Source organism: Notamacropus eugenii, chromosome 2 (assembly GCF_028372415.1).
Source record: "Notamacropus eugenii isolate mMacEug1 chromosome 2, mMacEug1.pri_v2, whole genome shotgun sequence".
Classification (NCBI taxonomy): Eukaryota; Metazoa; Chordata; class Mammalia; order Diprotodontia; family Macropodidae; genus Notamacropus; species Notamacropus eugenii.
The window spans coordinates 104275850-104299053 of NC_092873.1; the positions used below are offsets into that span (position 1 = coordinate 104275850).

The window sequence follows — 23204 nt, forward strand, 5'->3', positions numbered from 1 at the left end:
ATCCCTCCAGGATCATGTCCTTATCACTAATCCATGTGGCTCCATCAGCACTGGTAGTCATGATGCACCGCAGGATTTTGGTCCATAAATAGTTTTCAAGGAATCATAAAAGTGCTTTGGATTGTTACTATCAATGTAAAACTGAATTTCATCTGCCTTCTTACTGAGCCAGAAATCCTGTATCTCCCTAAATTTTGCATGTACTTTGCTTTTGATGGAATTAAATGCTGCCTTCTTAGAGGTGTATGAACTACCCTGCTGGTAAATCCTGTGGAGTTCTCGTTTTTAATTTAGCAACTTCTGAATTTCCCCATTATTTTCTTCAAACCAGTCTTGGAGCAAATGCAGTGGTGTACACCAGATCTCTGAAAGCTTCCCACTCCTTTCCTGCTCCACTGTTGTCAACTGTGTGTTGGCTCAACTTTCCCTCCAATTCAGTAACAAACTATTCAGGTTCAGAGAAGAATTCTAATTTGCTGACATTAATTCTTCTGGTAGTCATTTTGCTTGGGGGCGGCATTTTTAATGACTGTAACTATTTAGCTTGGAAAAGACATGTCTATGATCATTCCAACACTCTGCACCACACATTGCCTTTGTCACTCTCACATATTGTCTTTCTCTTCTCCTTACAATCACATAGTGTATTAGATGTCAATGTTTGCTGCGAGGGTGCATCCATAAAGTTTTATTGCATTTAGGTAAACAGAAACAGTGTTGGTGATGCGACAGTCATGCGATACACAAGTCTTCAGCAGAAAATGACCATTGCTGTTGCTGATTCCAACTCCATTCCTCCCTAGGACTTCCTGCCAAGTCTGGTAGTCTGGGCCTACTCTAGCATTTAAGTCACTGAGAATTATAAACTTGTCCTCTTTTGGCACATTGATCATAAGGCTCTCTAGGTCTTCATAAAATTTTTCTTTGACTTCAGCAGTGTTTGTCATGGTAGGAGCATAGGCACTGATGATGGTGGCATGGTGTTTTCCTGTGAGTGGCAACTGCATTGTCATAAGCTTGTCATTCATTCCTTTTGACAGGCATATCAGCTTCCTGATTATATTAATTTTGATTGGAATACTAACACCAGCTTCATGGAGCTCCCCTTCACTCTGCCCACTCCAGAAAAGGTGTATCCAGCTCCAACTTCAGTAAGCTGGCCTTCATTTGCCAATCTTGTTTCACTCAGGGCTGCAATTTAGATGTGATACCTGTTCAGTTCTATTGCAACAAGAGTAGCTTTTCTTTCAGGTTGACTGGTTTTTCTGTTGTCTATTAGTGTGTGCATGTTCCATGTGCTACGGTAAGTGGAATCATCTTTGCAGATGTTTTCGTACATTTTGTACATTGTTTTTTGTGTTTCGATTGCATAGTGGAATTCTCTGCCTGCCACGGTAATCAGGCCAGGGTGGGGTAAGCAGACAATGTTTAGGGCACCTTTTCTATCCCCCTTCCTCACACCAGGATGTGAGCAGTGCAATCCTTAAAAGGTTGCTCAAACACCTAGGGATGTACTGAGTCACACTGCTGCTTCCAGTGAGAAACGATTATATGACCTGGGCCATCTGTGTGCAGGGTTGTGACTATAGCCCCCAGTGTATCCACACCTGCTGTTTCATCATTTGCCCATCACCATAGGACTTTGAGGCATAATAGTGAAATGGTATGGGTGATGTCTTTTGATTCATGCATAAATTGGATTTAAAGTGAGGCAGAGTTGCACGAGGTTGTCAGTCTCACTCTCTCCTCCAGAGTCATCATAGTCCAGTGACAGTCCAGAGTCAAGATGGCTGGTGATGGTTCAGGATGCAGTGGAAGACTTTGGCATCTTCAGTGTCTAACCAAGCTCTAAGTTCTCCACATCTCCTGCTTGATCTGCCTTCTCGGTCATTGGAACAAATTTTTTTCATCCACCCATTCCACCACAGAAAGTTTTCACATGCTTGGGGTAGACATCCCCCTAACTCACCAATGGGTTTGACAATCCTTGGTTACCCTCAACTTGATTTAGCCTGTCTTTTGAAATGGTTTATCAGGTGTGGCCACTGCACATGCTGCAGTTGCTTGGAGCCACAGGTGAGAGTTAGGTGGAACAGGTGGACACCAAAGGTGGAAAGAGCCCCAAAAAGGACTTGGCAACCATCACACCAAAGGTACTGGTCCTCCCTGAACACACCCTACACCCCAGGTTTGCCACGCTGTAGTATGATTGGCAGTCAGGATGGAATTTTTGTCTTTTCTGCTTTCCACCCTCACAGGTAGTATGAAAAGGTACTGAAGGAAGACACTGAGATTTAAATCCTAGGCAAACATTTGCCCAATGATGAATTGTGGGGAAAGAGGGGTTAAAAGGAGATGTAGCCTGAACTTCATTCAACTCACAAAACAGATCTTCTGGTTTGGGTGATTAGTGTTCTACCTCAACAGCTCTTTCTAGCTTTTTGCCCAAACTAGATCCTCTTCTCCATTGCCCCGCCCCCATCATTTCCTTGTTCATTTACCATCCTCAAAGAAATTTCAGTTCCTCTTGAATTCCCCTGCTTGAAATGACAAGTTCAGTGTCCATTCCATGCTCTTTGATGAAGTCAGAAGGGGAAAAAGGAAGACCCAAGCAGCACGGTGCCCTGCTTGGTTTCTATTATGTGGTCTCAGGGTAGAAGTTCAAAAGAACACCAATCTTTTTCTCTTGTAATTCTTTAGAGAAAATATTTTTCCCCAATTTTGTAAAAGGCAAGTCAAAGGCAAATTTTTGGTAATTATAAAAGATTGACCCATTACAGGTGTGGGGACTAGAAGTCCCTCCCTCTGTAAAGAAGGATCTTGGAGTAAACCTCAGAAAAGAAACATATGAGAAATGAGCTCCCAACCTGAGAAACATGCTCACCTTTAACAAAGAACAATACTTGTGAAATTAGGAAAGCTTTTGTTAATTTTTACATTCATTTCCCCGGAATGAACAGGTAGTTCCTATAGCAGAGCTATAATTATTCTGACCAATGCAAGTCCCTTTATACTGTCCAAATTGGAATCTCCTATCTTGCCACCTATTGGATAAATGAAGCCTCTTGAACACCTCACTTCATGTTCTCATCTCTGAGAGGCTTCCCCTCAAATAGCTTGTCAAGTCTACATACAAGTTTCTGACCTTTTACCTGATCATGCTAGATCACAACTCTGATTAGCTGCTATCACTCAAAGCTAGGAGGAGACCTGTGGAAACAAAATTCCTTCTTTTATTTCCCTCAAACAAAAGAACAAAAATAGCACCTGAAGTCTTCCCAATTCCCTAGGGTCAAGAGAATCGAGAGAATTTGGCATTAGCTTCCCAATAAGGCTTTACAAAGTGTGCCCAGGTCCATGGCCTAGAACATAATCAATGGACCAAGAATCTGAGAGGGTCAGGCTGAGTGAGAGACAGTCTCCTAATTTTCTGACCTAATGGTGATAGGGTAAAGACTCTGGGAACCTCCTTGAACTCTTCTTGAATCTTCCCATTTATCTGACTTTTCATACCCAAGTCTGTTACTCTTAATCTAGCCTGACTCTCCATTTTCCATTACCTCTGACTGATTCCCATCCTGGATTACATTCCACCCAAGCCCTCTATTGTGTGATACCTCCCAATTACCTCCAGCTGTTTCCCACCCTTGATTACATCACTAGTTATTCCAGTCCAATCAAGATCTTGCTTAGACACCTCCTCCCAGACTATTAGACTACCCCCAAACCCCTCTTACAGTCTTTCTGGATATAAACTCCATCTCGCCTTCATGAAGGTGGTCAGATTAAATCCAGATCTGATTCTGTCTAGGTGAGGTTCCATCTGGCCTCCTTGTAAATACAAGTGCCACAAATGGTTAGACTTCTTCAGAGTCAACTCAATGTGGTGAATCTTTAATAAACTTTGTTATTAATTGGCTGAAAGAAGTGTTGAGTTGAATTCATTCAACAGTACTCAGTGTGTTGGTACTTTGGGGTCCCAAGAACCCCATACCTCAGTAATATGGTTCCCTGACCTCAACATTGGAATCTGAGAGATCAGGCCCAAAAAATACCTCCAAGTTGCTTGGAGGGTGAGAAGTGGACAGGGAGAGGGTGAGCGTTATATACCTTCCAGTCTTGGCTGGGGAAGAGTGTGCTTAGCAGTTTACCAGTGTGAGGGAACAAAAATGTTGAAGTTTGGAGGGGCTGGGAACCCAGAATAGTGTCACATGAATCCTGAACGAATCTGACCCAAGCATTCTTTCAGTTAAAGAAAAATACAGTTTATAAAAATATTAGGCAGACTCCTAAGGAATCTGAGCATTTATATTGATAATGCCAGTGGGCTAGATTGGATCTGAGCACTTTCATTGAAACAAGATGGATCTTGTATACAGAAAGACTGAGGGAGGAATTCGGGGTGTCTGGAGTAGGGAGGGGTTCTAGGGAGGGATTTGATGGGAGTGGTCAATAGCCTGGAGAATGGTATTAAAGGTGGAAAGTAGCTCAATAGAGATTTGGGCATAGCCACAATGACAGGTTTATAACCTCAGGTGAAAGTCAGATAGATCAAGTAGGGAGAATCAAGCAGAGTTCAAGGCATTCCTAGAGCCTATACCCCATCAACTTTAGCAGCAAAAAGGCATCTCTGATGGTTAGATCTTTCTCCCAGACTGAAAAGTCCCACAATTTCCTCAGGACAGTAGTCTATTGAATTGGATTTGAGAGAGATGATCATTAAACCTCATCTGTCACTGTCCCTGCTGTTCCAAAATATCAGCCCCTTCCACTGCTCTCAGGAGCCTCCAAAGTGATTCACATATTCAAACCAGTGGATCAATGTGAAATACTTTTGTCAACTAAAAGGAAATGAGCTCCACAGTACTGTCTCATTTCCCCATACTAAGACACAGATAGCATTTCATATCATTATGTGCCTTCAGTAATGGCCAGAGCCTGAATTAATTAATCAGAAGAAGAACCTGGACCTAACAGTCTCTTTGTTTTCTGAAGTAAACTCAGAGAATACCTTTTCCTATGTCAACAAGGCCAGATGGAGCTGACTTAGCATACTTTACGAGACCCTTAAACTGAGAAGCTTTTCTTGAATAATGGGACTTTTTCTGCACCTTAATGTTTTGTGGACTTATACTATGTTATAGCATTATTAATGGTAAAGAAAAGCTAGATATCTTGGGTTGTAATTGCAACTGTCACTTTGTCAACTCTCTTATCTTATTGTGTTTACAACTTATTTAATTAAGAAAATTTCTTTCTCATGGAATAGTTAAACACATGTAGAAACCATAAATCTGAAGGACATAGACATCCTTGGTTTGTCTTAAAACAGATGTAAGCCGTGTCATTCCCATAACATTCAGCCAGAGGTTTCTGTCTAGCTCATGTAACAGCTAGCTTTAAGGGAATAAACAATATGCATTTAGCCTGTTTGCCTTTTTTAACCAAACTTTGAAGTCAATAGTTACAATGCTGTAACTTGCATTGGAACTGATAGTTTGGGAGAGAATGGCTCCCCACCTTGCCAGTGCCAAAAAGCTTAAGTGCCTCAGGATTCATCTTTTCTGAAGTCTTAAACCTTGCAGGGGTCAGATCAGTCCTGCTATTCCCATCTTCCAAACGACTCCCACTATTTTGGTTGAAGTCTGCAAATTCCCTTTGAGCTAGTTTTGGGACAGGGATCAATTCCTGTTAAACCACTTTGCATTACTTAGGACTCCTTTGACTATTGATCTTAGGAAAATTAGTACAACTATTGCTCACAATAGTGTCAATTAACTAAAGAAATTCCTAAATTATGTTGGCCACAATAGGGCTCTTTTGGACCTGTCAAAGTTACTTTATCTTAAAACCAAATTAAGTTTAAAGGCCAACAAAACATGTAGCCAGGAGTGGAAATGTTTTCATCTTGAGCCCATTGGAATGGATGAGGAAGAACAAAAGGTAGGAGCCTCTTTCCTTAAGGCTCCCAAAGCTGTTTCAGCTCCAGCCAGAGTACCTGCTTACTCCCTTTACCCCAAGGGCTCCAGCCTGTCTTTTCCTTTAACTCCCTCTGCCCTATTCCTCACCTCCTTCCTTCCCCAGCTTACCTTAAAGGCTTTGATCTGGGGAGGATGACTGCACCTTGCCATTATCTCCTCCCCTTCTCTTACCTACTCTAGCCCTGAGGAGGACAACTTCTTTCAGCCTTCATTGCTTCCTCCTCCTCCTTGCCCTTCCCCACTTTCCCCTAAGGGCTCTGGTCTTGAAGAGCATAGTTACAATCCACCTACAGGCAAGAGACCTAAACCTATTCCCATGGGGCCTATGACTTAAAATAGTCTAAGGTATTAACTTTGGGGCTCCAAGGCTCTCTGCCTCCAACAACCATAGAAGTGTTCTGAGCAAATGTTTGCAGGATCCACTCTTACTCTGTCAGGTCTTGCAGCTTTGCAACCCCCTTTCCTTTGAATAATAACAGCCAGTTCATGATGGGGATTTCTAACAAGCTTCTGATTCCCCCTCCTTTGATGTTCATTGTGAGCTCTGTTTGTATTTGTCCTGTAGTTAATTGTCAGTTTGTCTATCACCATGTGTCCCTATCATATGTGCTTTGAACAAGTCTGTTATCTTGTAAAATTCAAAGTGCAGGCAGCCAGAGAATTATAAGGGCTGCAGCTAGGGAAACGAACAAGCAAAACTGTGAGACTTTTCCTAGTTTTTCCCATCTGGCCAACCTGGAATTACAGTGGAAAGATAGATCATTTTAACTAAAATTCTTTTAGCAAATTTTGTTTATTGTGAGGTTAATCCTTACAAAGTTTGGAACCTGATCTTTTGAAATCACTGGAAAAGAAACTCCTAAGAGTATAAGTGGCTCCAGGAGCTCACCTTCCTAAAACATCTCCTCCCACTCCCTCTCAGAGTTAAGAGAGTATTTCAAAACTGGAATTTTTAACAGCCACAGGGGCTCATGTTAACCTCGCTAATCCCAGATCTTACTATAGAGAAGAGAATGCAGGAGAAATGTAAGGCCAGCCATTCAAAAACTGCAAGTGAGTCTAATGGACTTGTGCCCTTGGTCACCTTCTAGCCCACCCTTCTAGGTAAAGCTTGGTAAATGTCATCTAGATTCTGTAATTTCTGCTCACCCTCTCCCAGCAGCTGCAAAGCACCTCAGGCTTAGTAAATTCTGCAGCTGTGGGGAAAGGGATAGGTGGATGGATCAGATCTGTGGTGAGCACTCCCTCAGCCCTGCCTCCCAAGAATTATTACCACTGGGGCACCAGCGTCTTTGCTCTTGGTAAACGTCACACTTCTCTGTTCTAATTGCAAAAAAAAAAAAAAAATGTGTTTTATCTCAGTGTAACCCATTTTGTGATTTCTAAAGGGAAAAATAATTGTGGTTGTTGTTAAGGGATCAAAACGATATAATGATTGTAAAATATTTAACATAATGACTAGCATATGTTACATACAATATCATTATTATCTCTCTCTAATATAATTACTAGTTTTGAAGTGGTTTTAATTATCAAAAGTAATAAGATCAATGATTTCTGGAAACACAATTGATGCCATCTGAAGTTACTGCTGTGTTGTGAATTGGGCTTTTAAAAGGAAGTGATGAAATTAGATAATTTGATATTTACCATGATACAGATATTTCCATTTGAAATCTTGGTTATTATGAAAAATATTATGGCCATATAAATTTATAGTTTCCACATAATATGCAAAGTGATTTAAGATTCCTTTGACCTAAAGTTCTTATAAAACTCTGTGAAAAAGTTTCTGTGTTATAGAATTCCTTTTGAGCAAATGAGAATCCTTAAAAGAAAAAATTGTGGTATGATTTTCAAACCTGTTTCATGTAAGGATGTTTTTATATATGTTAATTTGAAGGTTTATGCACTATCTATGTGAAATGCCAAAATGTAATTTATTTCTAGGGATATATTTAAGGAAAATTTCTTATTGTGATAAGGCTAAATTAATTGTATATGTCCTTCTTGACTTATCCAAACGAAATCTCCTCTCCATTACAAAAACCTTTTTAACTAAGCAACTTTGTGATATGTAGAAATTCTGTAATAACTAAGTATTTAGTTTTGTTATCATGCTTTGTGAATCTGTGCTACTTTACACCAACATAGTTTAATGAATTCCAATTTTAGAGGTTTATATACTTTGCCCAACTTTATGCCCATTAATTTGACAATCTAAATGAGATAGAAGAGTATTTTAAAAAATGTAAATTTCCCAGATTAACAGAAGAGGAAGTTGAATACATAAGCAACCCCATCTCAGAAAAGGAAATTGAAGAAGCCATTAATGAACTACCTAGGAAAAATCTCCAGGGCCAGATGAATTTACAAGTGAATTCTATCAGACATTTAAAGAACAATTAATTCCAACACTATATAGATTATTTTTGAAAATTAGGGAAGAAGGAGTAGTCCCAAATTCTTTTTATGATACAGATATGGTTTTGATACCTAAACCAGGAAGAGACAAAACAGAGAAAGAAAATTATAGACCAATTTCTGTAATGAATATAGATGAAAAAATTTTATATAAGATTTTAGCAAAACGAATACAGCCTCTTGTCATGAGAATAATACATTATGATCAGGTAGAATTCACACCAGGAATGCAAGGCTGGTTCAATATTAGGAAAACTATTAGCGTTATCGATCACATCAACAACAAAACTAACAAAAACCACAGGATTATCTCAATAGATGCAGTAAAAGCTATCCACAAAATACAACACTCATTCCTATTAAAAATGTTGGAGAACATAGGAATAAAGGGAAATTTCCATAAAATAATCGGCAGTATCTACCTAAAACCTTCAGCAAGCATTATATGCAATGGAGATAAGCTAGATGCATTTACAATAAGATCAGGGGTGAAACAAAGATGTCCATTATCACCACTATTATTCAATATGGTACTGGAAAAGTTAGCTGTAGCAATTGGACAACACAAAGAAATTGAAGGAATAAGAACAGGCAAAGAAGAAACTAAGTTAGCACTCTTTGCAGGTGATACGATGATATACTGAGAGAATCCCAGAAATTCAAGTAAAAAACTACTTGAAATAATAAACAACTTTGGCAAAGTTGCAGATTACAAAACAAACCCACAGAAATATTCTGCATTAGTATATATTAGTTACAAAGTTCAACAGCAAGAGATAGAAAGAGAAATCCCATTTAAAGCTAGGGTAGACACTATAAAATATTTGGGAGTTTACCTGCCAAAACAAACCCAGGAACTATATGAACACAATTACAAGACACTTTTTACACAAATAAAGTCAGATCTGAGTAAGTGGAAAAACATCAGTTGCTCATGGGGAGACTAAGCCAATATAATAAAAATGACAATTCTACCTAAATTAATTTACTTATTTAGTACTATACCAATTAAACTATCAGATAATTATTTTCTAGAGCTGGATAAAATAATATCAAAATTCATCTGGAAGAACAAAGGTCCAGAGTATCAAAGGGACTAATGAAAAGAAATGCTAGGGAAGGTGGCCTAGCCCTAGCAGATCTCAAATTGTATTATAAAGCAGCAATTATCAAAACCACTCGGTACTGGCTAAGAAGCAGAAGGGTAGAGAAGTGGAATAGGCTGGGTACTCAAGATGCAATAGGCAAGGATTATAGCCATCTCCTGCTTCATAAACCCTAGGACCCCAGCTTCTGGGATAAGAACTCACTGTTTGACAAAAATTGCTGGGAAAACTGGATTACAGTGCAGTGGAAACTAGGCATAGACTCATTCCTGATACTGTACACAAGAATAAAGTTCAAATGGGTACACGATCTAGGTATAAAGATTGATACCAGAGACAAACTGGAGGAGCAAGGAATAGTGTATTTATCAGATTTATGGAGAAGGGAAGAATTTTTGACTGAAGAAAAGACAGAAAGCATTGTGAAGTACAAGATGGATAATTTTGATTACATTAAACTGAAAAGTTTTTGCACAAGCAAACCCAATTCAACCAAAATTCGGAGGGATGTAGTAAATTGGGATAGAATTTCTGCAGCTAATCGCAGGGAGAAAGGCCTCATTTCTAGAATACGGGGAGAACTGAGTCAAATATACAACAATACACATCATTCCCCAATTGATAAATGGTCAAAGGATATGAACAGGCAATTTTCAGAGGAAAAAATTAAAGATATCTATAATCATATGAAAAAATGCTCTAAATGACTTTTGATTAGAGAGATGCAAATCAAAACAACTCTGAGGTACCACGTCACACCTATTAGATTGGTTAACATGACAGAACAAGAAAATGATAAATGTAGGAGAGGATGTGGGAGAGTTGGAACACTAATTCATTTTTGGTGGATCTCTGAGCTCATCCAACCATGCTAGAGAGCAATTTGGAACTTTGCCCAAAGGGTTACAAAAATATGCATACCCTTTGACCCAGCAATATCGCTTCTAGGACTGTATCCCCAAGAGATCATAAAAATGGGAAAAGGTTCCACATGTACAAAAATATTTATAGCAGCACTCTTTGTAGTTCCCAAAAACTGGAAATCAAGGGGATGCCTATCAAGTGGGGAATGGATGAATAAATTATGGTATATGAATGTAATGGAGTACTATTGTGCCATAAGAAATGATGAACAAGAAGACTTCAGAGAGGCCTGGAAAGACTTATATGATGCGATGCTGAGTGAAAGGAGCAGAATCAGGAGAACTTTGTGCACAGCAATGACCATAGTGCGCGAGAGTTTTTCTGGTAGACTTGGATCTTCATAGCAATGCAAGGACATAAAAAAAAATTCCCAATGATCTTCTAAGGCAAAATGCCTTCCACATTCAGAGAAAGAACTATGGAATTCAATCACACAAAGTAGCAGATCATTTGTGTGTGTATGCGTGTGTATTATGTTTTAATTTGTTATATGATTTCTCCTATTTATTTTACTTCATCTACATAGAATGCCTACAGTAAAAATGTATTCAATAGGAACGTATGTGTAGATCCTATATAGAATTATATGCCGTCTTGGGGAGAGAGGGGGGTAGTTAGGGGCAGGTAGGAGGGAAAAATCTAAGTTTTATGGTAGTGATTGTAGAACATTAAAAATAAAAAATTAAAATAAAAAAATTTGAAAAAAGATAATTTGATATTTACCATGATAGCAGATATTTCCATTTGAAATCTTGGCTATTATGAAAAATATTATGGCCATATAAATTTATAGTTTCAACATATTATGCAAAGTGATTTAGGATTTCATTGAACTAAAGTTCTTATAAAACTCTGTGAAAAAATTTCTGTGTTGTAGAATTTCTTTTCAGCAAATGAGAATCCTTATAAGAAAAAAATTGTGGTATGATTTTCAAACCTGTTTCATATAAGGATGTTTTCACACATGTTAATTTGAAGATTTATGAACTATCACTGGAAATGCCAAAATGTACTTAATTTCTAGGAATATATTTAAGAAAAATTTCTTACCGTGATAAGGATAAATTAATTGTATATGTCCTTCTTGACTTATCCAAATGAAATCTCTCCATTACAAACACTTTTTTGACTAAGAAACTTTGTGATATCTAGGAATTCTCCAATAATTAAGAATTGAGTTTTGTTATTATGCTTTATGAATCTGTGTTACTTTACACCAACATAGTCTAATGAATTCCAATCTTATTTTGTTTTTTGTTTCTTTTTGTTGTTTTTTTAATTTTGTAAAAATTTATTTATTTATTTATTTTTGGGTGTTCTACAGTCACTACCAAAAACTTAGATTTCTACCCCCCTACCTACCCCCCCCCACCCCCCTCCCTCCATTCGATGCCATACAATTCTATTTAGGATCTACATATACTTTCCTATTGAATAAGTTTTCACTATAGTCATGCTGTGCAGATGAAGTAAAATAAATGGAAGAAATCATATAACAAATCAAAACATAATACACACACACACATATATACAAATATGATCTGCTACATTCTGCAAATGAATTCCATAGTTCTTTCTCTGAGTTTAATGAATTCCAATTTTAAAGGTTTATTTTTAAGGAGGAAGAAAGATATATCTATAATTTTTAAAGTTTTCAACTAATTTTCTTAAAAGTTTAGTGAACATCAGAATAAATTTCAAACTCTTTTTAGGAGAAATGTTTTGAAAAATCTTGTGTGATTTTTAGAAGGCCTGATAAATTTTCAAGATAATTCACTGTCAAATTAATGCAATGAGCTATAAAGCAGAAGAGATCTTGCTATTTTGATCTGAATACAATTTGATTCTATGACCTAAGCAAGACTTAAAATTTGTGTTTGAATTGTCATATGTAAAAGACTTAAATCATGAAGTATGCTATTCTTCCAGAAGCAGTATAATTAGGGCAGAACAACAAACTTGTGAAACAAAGACATATATCCATCCACCTGTAAGGTTAGCCATTAACCTCTTTGCTTTGTTTAAACTGGAATGGGATCTCAGTACAGTTATGCTAGTAAAAAGTAATAACCTATGAGTTATCTTCTCTTCTGGTTAAAATGTAAAGGAAATCTGGATAATCTGAAGAATAGGATTGAGAGATTTTGAAAGATAAAGGTCTGATTGAAAATATGGAAAGCAAATAAGGTTTGGGAACAAATGGGGGTTATCCAAAGCCCTCTCGTCTCTAGATAGTTGTTCTGGCTACTTTTGTGTCAGTTTCAGATGGTTTAAGTATGCTTAGAGAGTGTGAAGAAGTATTTTAAGAAGACAGGAAGAATTATGTAACATCTTTTGGTAATTAATAATTCAATCAAATTTGAGAAGGTGTTGAGGGCCAGGGTGGAGTGCTGTTGCCAAAATCAGTAAAGACCTTCGGGGAAACTGTTCTTTGGCACTGTGCTCATTATCATCTGAAATGGCTCTCCATGCCCCCCAGATGTTGCTGTCTCTGTGAGACAAACATGGGAATTACAGAAAACAAGGGATATGTAAAATAGATGTCCTCTAGGCTAACAGTCTGTAAAGACAATAAGACTGGCCAAATCACTGGGACTGGAGATGAGCAGAATGTCACATAGGTTTGCAGTTTCTGTCTATAAATACCCTAAGCCTCGGATCAATAAATGGAATTGGTCTATTTCTTCCTGCCTCCCATGTCCCTTTTCTTTACCATATCACCGAGCTGTGTACGGATGAGGGCCGTCTGCTACAAGAAAGCCCTATCTGAAAGATATCAGTCAATATTTATTTGCTATTTAAGACTGGGACTGCAATTTACCATTGTTTTAAGCTCTGATTACAGGAATAGTTGCGTAAGTTTTCATAAAGTCAATTGACATGTACTACAGGCTAAGAGAAGTGTGGATGTCTGGAAAGGTTTTGGAGATGACTTTGGACACGAACTAGGTTGAATTTTCCTTACTCTATTTCCCAAACGTGCCATTTTCTTTCTGAAAAAGGAAATTCCCCACCTGATTACTCCTAAGCCTTGCTTTCAACACCTAGTGACCACATGATTGACTGTCAAGTAATCACTCATTCCTAGAATCAAATAGAACTAAGAAATTTCTTTCGTTCTGTAGAGATATATGACATTGTCCCTCTTTTTCATTTTATAGCATATTTCTATAATCAATAAGTTCTGTAAGTAAAATACTAAGTCTATTAAATAACAGATGTATACTGGAACATTGCTGAGTTACTATAATGGGATACAAGAAGGAATAACTTACAACTTCAACCTGTGTTCCTGAACAATAAGCAAATAAATATAGAGATCACATGCTCCAAAGGAGGAAATGAATAAGACAAAGTTGTAACTTGATAGATATCTAATTAAAAAGGATAGCAAAATTTTGAGGAAAAGCAACATTATCAGACTGATTCCTCTAAGAATTATATATAGATGTTTATGATTGGCTTCTAAAATTTACTGTGTTTTAATAATAAAATCTCACATTAGAATTTTTGCACAAGATTGCATAAGATAGTAGTAAAAGTAAGTTAAATTAAGTTTTCTTTAGCTTCCTGTCCAATAATTTTAAAAGGCAGAAGAGTTCATTTTATGGTTGGACCTCCACATTTTCAAAGATTCTTATACCAGATACAGGATTTACATAAGGATAGAACACCAAATGATATATAAACTGAAATTCCTTGACGTTTCTAAAAAATAGAGAACAAATTTTAAGTGATTATATTAATTTATATCGTCAGAATTACCTGGGAACTTTTAGATCTGAACCAGAGAATCAGAACTCCCTTTTTGAACTGTCCCAAGAATACAACCTATTGTCAAAGAAAGGATGTCTAGGCATCAGATAGCTACAGGAGACATCTGAGATTCAAAAAATGACCTTCAAATGGACATTAAGCGTGAATTCCTGGGATACAAGGAACTGAATGTTAGTTAACATTGGTAATTGCATTGATTTGTATGGTTCATGTTTAAATTTTCTTATTTATCTTGGCGACATGTAAATCTCCCTTCTCAAACAAATCTATTGTGAGCCATCTAAGTTTAATCTGTACTTAATGTACAAACGCAACTTTGTGAACTGTGAGAAAAACTTTATTGTGTTGTTTGAATCTAGCCCTGCATGGCTAAGAAACCAGAACCATTTATTGTACTGTCTGAAGCTACTCCACTTGACTGAGAAACTGAACTCTTCCTACATGCCTTTAGTCATGTTAACTAAGTTGTACTGCTTCCTCTCAATTATCAAATCATATGTTTTCTGGGAGCCCCTGTCAGGTTTTTCTGTATAGACTCTTGGATGCATCTGTCACATCCATTGCCCCTGCTCCTGAGTGGACATCTGAGCCCATAGAAAACCTTGCCCTCCAATTTCAAAGGGGCCTGAAAAAGACAACTTCACACATGGACAGCTTTGCCAAAACTCTGGACCAGATCTACTTAAAGAACTGCTCCCTCCCTACCTGAGCCCCTTGGAAACCTAGGAATCATTGTATAGAAGTTTTCCCACACCTCTAAGGCTTCAGTGTGCCTTTGACCATAAGGAAGAAATGACAACATTTAATATCATTTTTGGACTTTTATAAGGGATAGAATCTCAATTAATCAATCAGAAGAAGAGCCTGCATCTGACATTTTCTTTGTTCTCTGAAGTAAACTCAGAGAATACTTCTTCTTTTGTCATCAAGGTCAGATGGGGCTGACTTAGCATACTTTATGAGATGCTTCAACTGAGACACTATCTTGAATAATGGGACTTTTTCTGTACCTTAATATTTTGTGAACATATACTATATTATGGCATGTTAATGGTAAAGAAAACACAGATATCCTGGGTTGTAATTTCAATTGACACTTTGTCAATTCTCTTATCCTATTGTATTCACAACTTATTCAATTAAGAAAATTCCTTTCTCATTGTATAGTTAAACACATATAGAGATCATAAATCTGAGGGACACAAACATCCTGGCATTGTATTAAAATAGATTTAAGCATGATCATCCTTGTATCAGACAGTCAGAAGCTTCCTTCTGGCTCCATGGCCATGTACCAGCTAGCTTTAAGGGAATAAACAATATGCATTTAGCCTGTTTGCCTTTTATAACCAAACTTTCAGATTGATAACACACATCTTGAGCCACCATTTTCAGTGCAACTTGCACTTCTCTCATGAATGGTCCCCCTCCTCACATCACTACACGCTCTTATCTTTGAAGGGAAGTCAAATGAGTGAATGAATGAATGAATTTTTATGCAGTGCTCTCTGTGTATCAGGGAGTGTGCTAAATGTTGGGGGCACAAATACAGTTATGCATCTCATTCTCTGCCCTCAAGGAGCTCACATTTTAATAAGGAGAGACAAGAAACACAGGGGAGCTGGAGCCAGAGAAAGTGTAACATGGGCTACAGCATGGTTTGGAAATGGCCAGGAAGTAAGCTGCAGTCCCAGATCCAGGCATATACGAAAGCTCTTTTTAGTATCTTTTCCTCATGGCCACTTCTAGATGTGTTCTCTGTGTTGCCATTACTGGGAAAGGTCTCCTTTAAGATTCACTCCACACAAATAAATCACCTCATAATCATTTAATATCACTTGAACCTCAATAAGGGCCAGAGCTTGACCATATCAACCAGAAGAGCCTGAACCTAAAAGTTATCCCTTTGTTCTTGGAGTAAACTCAGAGAATATCTCTTCCTTCAAGGTCTGTCCCATTGGACAGGGAGTGGAGCCCAGCCCAGCCTTGGTGCCAGGAGGAGGACCCCAGCAGGGATGGAATCCCCAGCCACAGAAAAGGGAGTTTGCAGATCCCTCAACCCACAGGTGCCAAAGGTCAGTGAGAGGATTTTTTCAGCTAACAAGGAAGGGAGCAAGGTCTTCCCATAGTTCCAAGCTCAGGTGGCAGCAGAGGCTGCAGGCAGAGGCAGCAGGGCCTGGACCACAGTGTGCATCCATTGCTGGATCATAAAACCCCTGGGGGAACTAACCTAGGCCCTTTATAGTGGTGCTACCCCCCACCTAATGCTCCTGGGGGATTCGAGCAGATGATCTTTATCTCATACTGAATGGTGGCCCTGCCCCTGCTAAAAGCCCCTGAGGGAATTGAGCAGTTTATCTAAATCTCAACCCCTAATGCTGGCTTGGTGGAACTGGAGGACAGGTGGCTGTGGAGATGAAACTCTATTACTCACAGATTCTGGACAAAAAATTTTCTGCATTGCTCCCAGACCAGTGTATATGCTTGACTGTGCCACCTTGGAGGAAGTGAGATCTTACATATACCCAGAGTACACACTACTCTTGACAAAGGACCCAAAACTCAAGTAACTGGTTGGGAAAATGCCCAAAAAAGGGGAAAAAATAAGACTACAGAAGGTTACTTTCTTGGTGAACAGATATCTTCTCCCATCCTTTTGGATGAGGAAAAACAATGGTTACCATCAGGGAAAGACATAAAAGTCAAGGCTTCTGTATCCCAAACATCCAAAATAAATATCCGATGATCTCAGGCCATGGAAGAACTCAAAAAGGCTTTTGAAAATCAAGTAAGAGGGGTGGAGGAAAAATTGGGAAGAGAAATGAGAGAGATGCAAGAAAATCATGAAAAGTAAGTCAACAACTTGCTAAAGGAGACCAAAAAAATGCTGAAGAAAATAACACTTTTAAAAATAGGCTAACTCAATTGGCAAAAGAGGTTCAGAAAGCCACTGAGGAGAAGAATGCTTTCAAAAGCAGAATTAGCCAAATGGAAAAGGAGGTTCAAAAGTTCACTGAAGAAAATAGTTCTTTCAAAATTAGAATGGAACAGATGGAGGCTAATGACTTCATGAGAAACCAAAAAATCAGAAAACAAAACCAAAAGAATGAAAAAATGGAAGATAATGTAAAATATCTCATTGGAAAAACAACTGACCTGGAAAACAGATCCAGGAGAGACACTTTAAAAATTATGGGACTACTTGAAAGCCATGATTAAAAAAAAAAGCCTAGACATCATCTTTCATGAAATTATCAAGGATAAGTGCCCTGATATTCTAGAAACAGGGGGCAAAATAAATATTGAAAGAATCCACTGATCATCTCCTGAAAGAGATCCAAAAAGAGAAACTCCTAGGAACGCTGTAGCCAAATTCTAGAGTTATCAGGTCAGGGAGAAAATATTGCAAACAGCTAGAAAGAAACAATTTGAGTACTGTGGAAACACAATGAGTATAACACAAGATCTAGCAGCCTCTACATTAAGGGATTGAAAGATGTGGAATATGATATTCCAGAAGTCAAAGGAACTAGGACTAAAACCAAGAATCACCTACCTAGCAAAAGTAAGTATAGTATGTCAGGGGAAATAATGGTCTTTCAATGAAAAAGAGGACTTTCAAGCATTCTTGATGAAAAGACCAGAGCTGAAAAGAAAATTTGACTTTCAAACACAAGAATCAAGAGAAGCATGAAAATGAAGAATGAGGAAGATAAGCACTAAGCAACTATGTTGAAACAACTGGGATTATATGATCCTGAGGAAGTGTCTCTTATTTAAAGTGAAGATGCTAAGAAAGTGAAGTCAATTTCCTTTCTCTCTTCTCTCCACACCAAAGAGAAGCTTTGGCAAAGTACAAATATTCAAAGAAGTCTGACAATACTGTTGCCTTTACACTTCCATTTCTATTTTCCTCTGGAACAAATAATCAACTGCTCTGGGCTAAAATCATATCCTCATCAGTACATCTTTTGATGTGATTTGTATTCTGAGGCACAATAAAAAAAAGTCCCCACTGTCTCTGAAAACAGTTTTGATGTTCTTTTTTCTCTTTATTAAGTCTGGGTGTTTGCTGCATGTTAAAGAAGGGCCTAAATATGAACTGGAAGATAACTTCACATCATCCTTCACAATTTACAGCTTCTACAGCAATTATCAGGTATCTTGCTGACTAAAGCAATATTTTCAAGTTTTTCTCAGAATATCCTTCAACAGTTGGATGGATAATTTATACCGCTGATTCCTGGGTATCCTATCCTACTGAATTCAATCTTTCTTACAAAGATATTCACAAGCAATTTCCTCTGCTACATTATAGAATCAAGAAGAAAATGGTTAAGAAGCCTGCAGAACTTCTGGCTAGCACATCAATATTAAATAAAAATTTGGGTTTTCATTTAAAAAAAAATGTTGAGCTCCTAATTTTCTCCCCCCCTCCCTCATCTTCTCCTTTCATAAGATAATAAGAAATTTGATACAGGGTATACATATTTAATCATGTAAAACATATTTCCATATTAGTCATCTTGTAAAAGAAGAAACAGACCAAAGGGAAAGAAAATGAAGTAAAGTTATTGAAGATATTGTGCTTCAATTTGCATTCAGATTGAATCAGTACTTTCTCTGTATATGGATAGCTTTTTGTAGAACAGCTCAAAATCAGTATAGATTAGAGAAATGCAAATCACAACAACTCAGAGATGCCACCTCACACCATCAGATTAGCTAATATGAAAGAAATGGAAAATAATAAATGTTGTAGAGGATCTGGGAAAATCGAGACACTGATGCCGTTTTGGTAGAGTTGTGAAGTGTTTGAACCATTCTGCAGAACACTTTTGAAGTTTGCCCAAAGGCAACCAAACTGTGTATATTCTTTCATTCAGCAATACCACTATTAGGTCTTGATAAACTTTTAGTACCATTTTTGAACTTTAATAAGGGTCAGAGCCCAAATTAATCAGTCAGAAGAAAAGCCTGGACCTAACAGCCTCTTTTTTCTCTGAGAATACCTCTTCTCATGTTAACAAGACCAGATGCAGCTCCCTTAGCATTCTTTATGAGACCCTTAACCCAAGACACTATCTTGAATAATGGATTTTTTTCTGTATCTTAATAGTTTGTGGACATATACTATGTTATGACATGTTAATGGTAAAAAAAAAATCCACAGATACCCTGGGTCATAATTTTAATTGACACTTTGTCAACTCTCTTATCTTATTGTATTTATAACTTATTCAATTAAGAAAACTCCTTTCTCATCATATAGTTAAACACATATAGAGAACATAAATTTGAGGGACACAAACAACCTGGAATTGTCATAGAACAGATTTAAGCTTGGTCATCATTGTATCAGACAGTCAGAAGTTTCCTTCTGTCTCCATGATGATGTATCTACTAGCTTTAAGGGAATAAAGAATATGGACTTACATATCACCTCACCTGTTAGCCTCTTTGTCTCAACTTTGAGGTCAGCAGTCTATATACCAAAGAGATCATAAAAAACAGAAAGGACCTACATGCACAAAAATATTGATAGCAGCTCTTTTTGCAGTGGCAAAACCCTGGAATTTGAGAGGATTCCAGTAAGTTGAGTAAAGGTTGGATCACTTGTATCAAATGAATGTGATGGAACACAATTGGGTTTTAAGAAATGATGACCAGGCAGATTTCAGAAAAACTGGGAAAGGCTTACAGTGACTGATGCAAAGTGAAATGAGTAGAACAAGGAGAACATTACAAACAGCAACAGCAGTGCTGCAATGATGAGCAACTGTTATTGACTTAGCTGTTCTCAGCAATAATATGACCTTCTTTTCTTTAAAATTTTGGTCTCTAGCTCATAGTCTTCTTCTGAACACTAACCCCCCTATCCTTAACATTTGGTTACTTCTCCATACACACTAATGTTCCCTCAGTCACTCCTAGCATCCCAGTTTCTTAAGCTCCTCAACTTCCATGACTTATTCTTTATCCACAACAGCCACATGTAAGAAAGAGCATACTTTTGATCTCACTATGATCCCCAGTTCTTCCACTTCCATGATCACACATTCTCTAACTCCTACATCTGAAAATAAGCTCTGATCATTCCCTCATTCCTCCTAAATTTACTGTCCACATCATTTTCTTCAGCCCCTCTGCCCCTCAGTACTCTCCCAGGTGATCACCCCTACATCTTACTCTCCTATTTATGCACGATGTCAAGGTTTAGGGGAAGTCATGCAAACTGGGAACTAGGGTCCACTACATATTTGTGTTATCTAACTTCAACTGGGTCCTCCCTACAGCAAAGCAAGACTTTTTTTTCCTCTCTAATCGATTCTTTGTCACACTCCCCAAAGCTGTTGTTCTAAACTGTTTCTTTTCTGCTCAAGCTTCCTCCAGCACCCCTGCTCCTAGCTTCTCAACAGATAAGTGAGACAAATCTTTCAATGAAAAACTTGACTCAAAAAAAAAAAAAGTGCTCCCAGCACCTTGAATCTCCCTGGAACCAATTCCACCTACTATAACAGTGCACTAGTTTGTCTTTCCCCTGCAGCCCCTTCAGCATTTGCGTTTTCCTCTTACGTCAACTTTGCCAGATAGATGAATATGAGGTGAAAGCTAAAAGTGGCTGTAATGCTCATTTCTCTAATTATTTCTAATTTGGAACTTTTTTATATGAGTATTGATAGCCTGATTTCTCCCTTTGAAAACTGCCTCTTCATATACTTTGACTACTTCTTATGGAAGGAATGAATGATTCTTAACAATTGAATCACTTCCATAGATTTGATATTCTCTCTCTCTCTCTCTCTCTCTCTCTCTCTCTCTTCCTCTGTATATATGTGGATATGAGTGTGGGTGTATGTATATCTGTATAATATATGCCTATACATATTTATGTGTGTATGCTTCTATAAATATATGGGTATATATGATATATATGTATGAGTATATTCATGTGTATGCATACATATATACATATATTTACTCAGTGTGTTTGTGTGTGTGTGTGTGTATGTGAAATGATTTCTTTCTGAACGTGGCTGAAAATAATGTTCCAGTGATGGTTTGACTTATAGTTTTCACTGCATTGGTTTTATTTGTACAAAACCTTTTAATCTCATATACTAAAATCCTTTACTTCTCATGAACTCTTGCTCTAATCATAGATCAGATTTTTTCCTTTTATCCTCATTTTTATGATGTTATACTTCATTTCTAAGTACTCTATTCATCTGGAGCTTGCTCTGGTATGTAGTGTGAGATGCTGGCCTAAACCTAAATTGGATCAGATTGCACTCCAGTTTTCTCAACAGTTGTATATGAAGATTGTGTTCTTACCAAGGGTTTGGGGTTCTTAAATGTATCAAACATGCAGCTACTGGGTTAATTTGCTTCTGTGAATTGAATTAATAAACTTCTATCATCCTATTACTTTGATGCTCGGTATCATACTGACTATTCCCACCAATTTTTCTGTGAGTACCAAATTGTTTTCATTTTTACTCTTTTGTAGCATACTTTAAGATCTCTTACTGTTAGCCCCCCTTCCTATCATTATTTCTCTTGAAATTTTTGAATGTGTGTTTTTCCAGGTAAAATATCATTTTTTTCCATCTTTATAAAATACTTCTTTAGTAGATTGATTTTGACTAAAATAGCCCTGAATAAATGAATTAATTCAGGTGTTGGAGAAATTCCTTTGAGTGTGTCCTCTAAATGCCCACTAGACGTATGAATGTCTTCCTTCTCCTTCCCTTCTGTCCTGGATGCCTGATAGTTTCTTCTACAAAGGATCAAAACTGAGAACCATTACCTACCCAAGAGGCAATTGAGGGCATCGTGAGTGTATGACATGACATTATGAATCTTCTTTGTTCCTTCATTCAGAGTTACGACTTGACACATGCCCTGATCATACTAGTTGTGTCCTTTGTCATGGGTCTGAGTGAGGCTTTGGGACTACCAAACTCCAAGATAATTTTACAGATGAATACTCAAAACGCAGGCAATAGTGGATGCTTTGGGATACTTAGAAATTTCCACATAACAGACAGACTGGATGCTCATACTTAAAGCAAGAGGCTTTTATTACGCACATTTGAACTCACACAAGGAAATATATGAAACTTCTTTTTCTGTCTTCAAAGCCAATGCCAAGTAAGAATGTGTTCAACTTTGCCTTCAATCTTTAGTCACCATAGTGACAAATAACACTGACTCACTGAGTCACTAAAGCACATCACCTAATAAATATTGGATGTTGATTCAAATGCTGCTGCTGGGGTTAAAGTTAGGCTGTGAGCCCAGATCCCTCTCATGTCTAGGCAGGCCTGAGCATGGACTAATTGTTCTTGCACTTCCTATTATGGCAGCCACAAGCACTGGCATCCAGTCATCCACCTAGGAGCATACCATGTTATTGTCTCACCCTGACCTACCATTTGGCCAGAGAAACACAAATATCTTTCCTCCATCTAGTTCAGTATAGTTTCACACCCATTTGGAACTGCTGATTCTCCACTCCTCCATATCCCTTCAAGGTCCCAAGCTCTCTGGTTTCCAAGTATCCAGGTGCAGGCTCCCCCCAGCCCACCTTTCTCATTCTCTGTTTCTGTGTCTCTGTCTCTTTTGTAATCAACTACCCCAAATACTTTATGCAGTGATGCTTTCTGTTACACTCTAGACTTCTTGCAGGCTCTATCTTCTGGTGACAGATGACGCTACCAGTTTCTCCTTTCCCCACTGGCTGAAACTGAAGGGTTTTCCCCAAACAGCTTCCTCAATGCTTGTTCTGCAATCTGTAATTTCTCCCACTAGAAGAAGCTCAGCAGCCCTTTACTGTAACTGAGAGTGAAGCACTCTGTTCTTCCCTTCCTGAGTGGGGTTAGGGGCTTTTGGATGTGACACATGACTTTGAGGGATAAAGTCTGAGGGACAGTCTGAGATAGATGGAGTATGGCATGCATAAGTACAGTTGGGTGAGAGAAAAGGACAT

At 37.9% G+C, this 23204-nt stretch overlaps 1 protein-coding gene across 3 annotated transcripts in view; it reads left to right on the top strand.

The window, feature by feature from the left end:
* The window catches only part of LOC140526159 (H-2 class II histocompatibility antigen, E-S beta chain-like), a 162787-nt gene that overhangs the window by 32701 nt on the left and 106882 nt on the right, over nt 1–23204 (top strand). For 2 of the 3 annotated variants that reach the window (XM_072642138.1, XM_072642139.1), the window contains one exon: nt 16160–16287. The exons of the other annotated variant lie outside the window; for it this stretch is intronic. In XM_072642138.1, coding sequence (XP_072498239.1) covers nt 16160–16287 — 128 coding nt within the window. The remainder of the gene's footprint in view (nt 1–16159; nt 16288–23204) is intronic. 3 annotated transcript variants of the gene reach the window in all.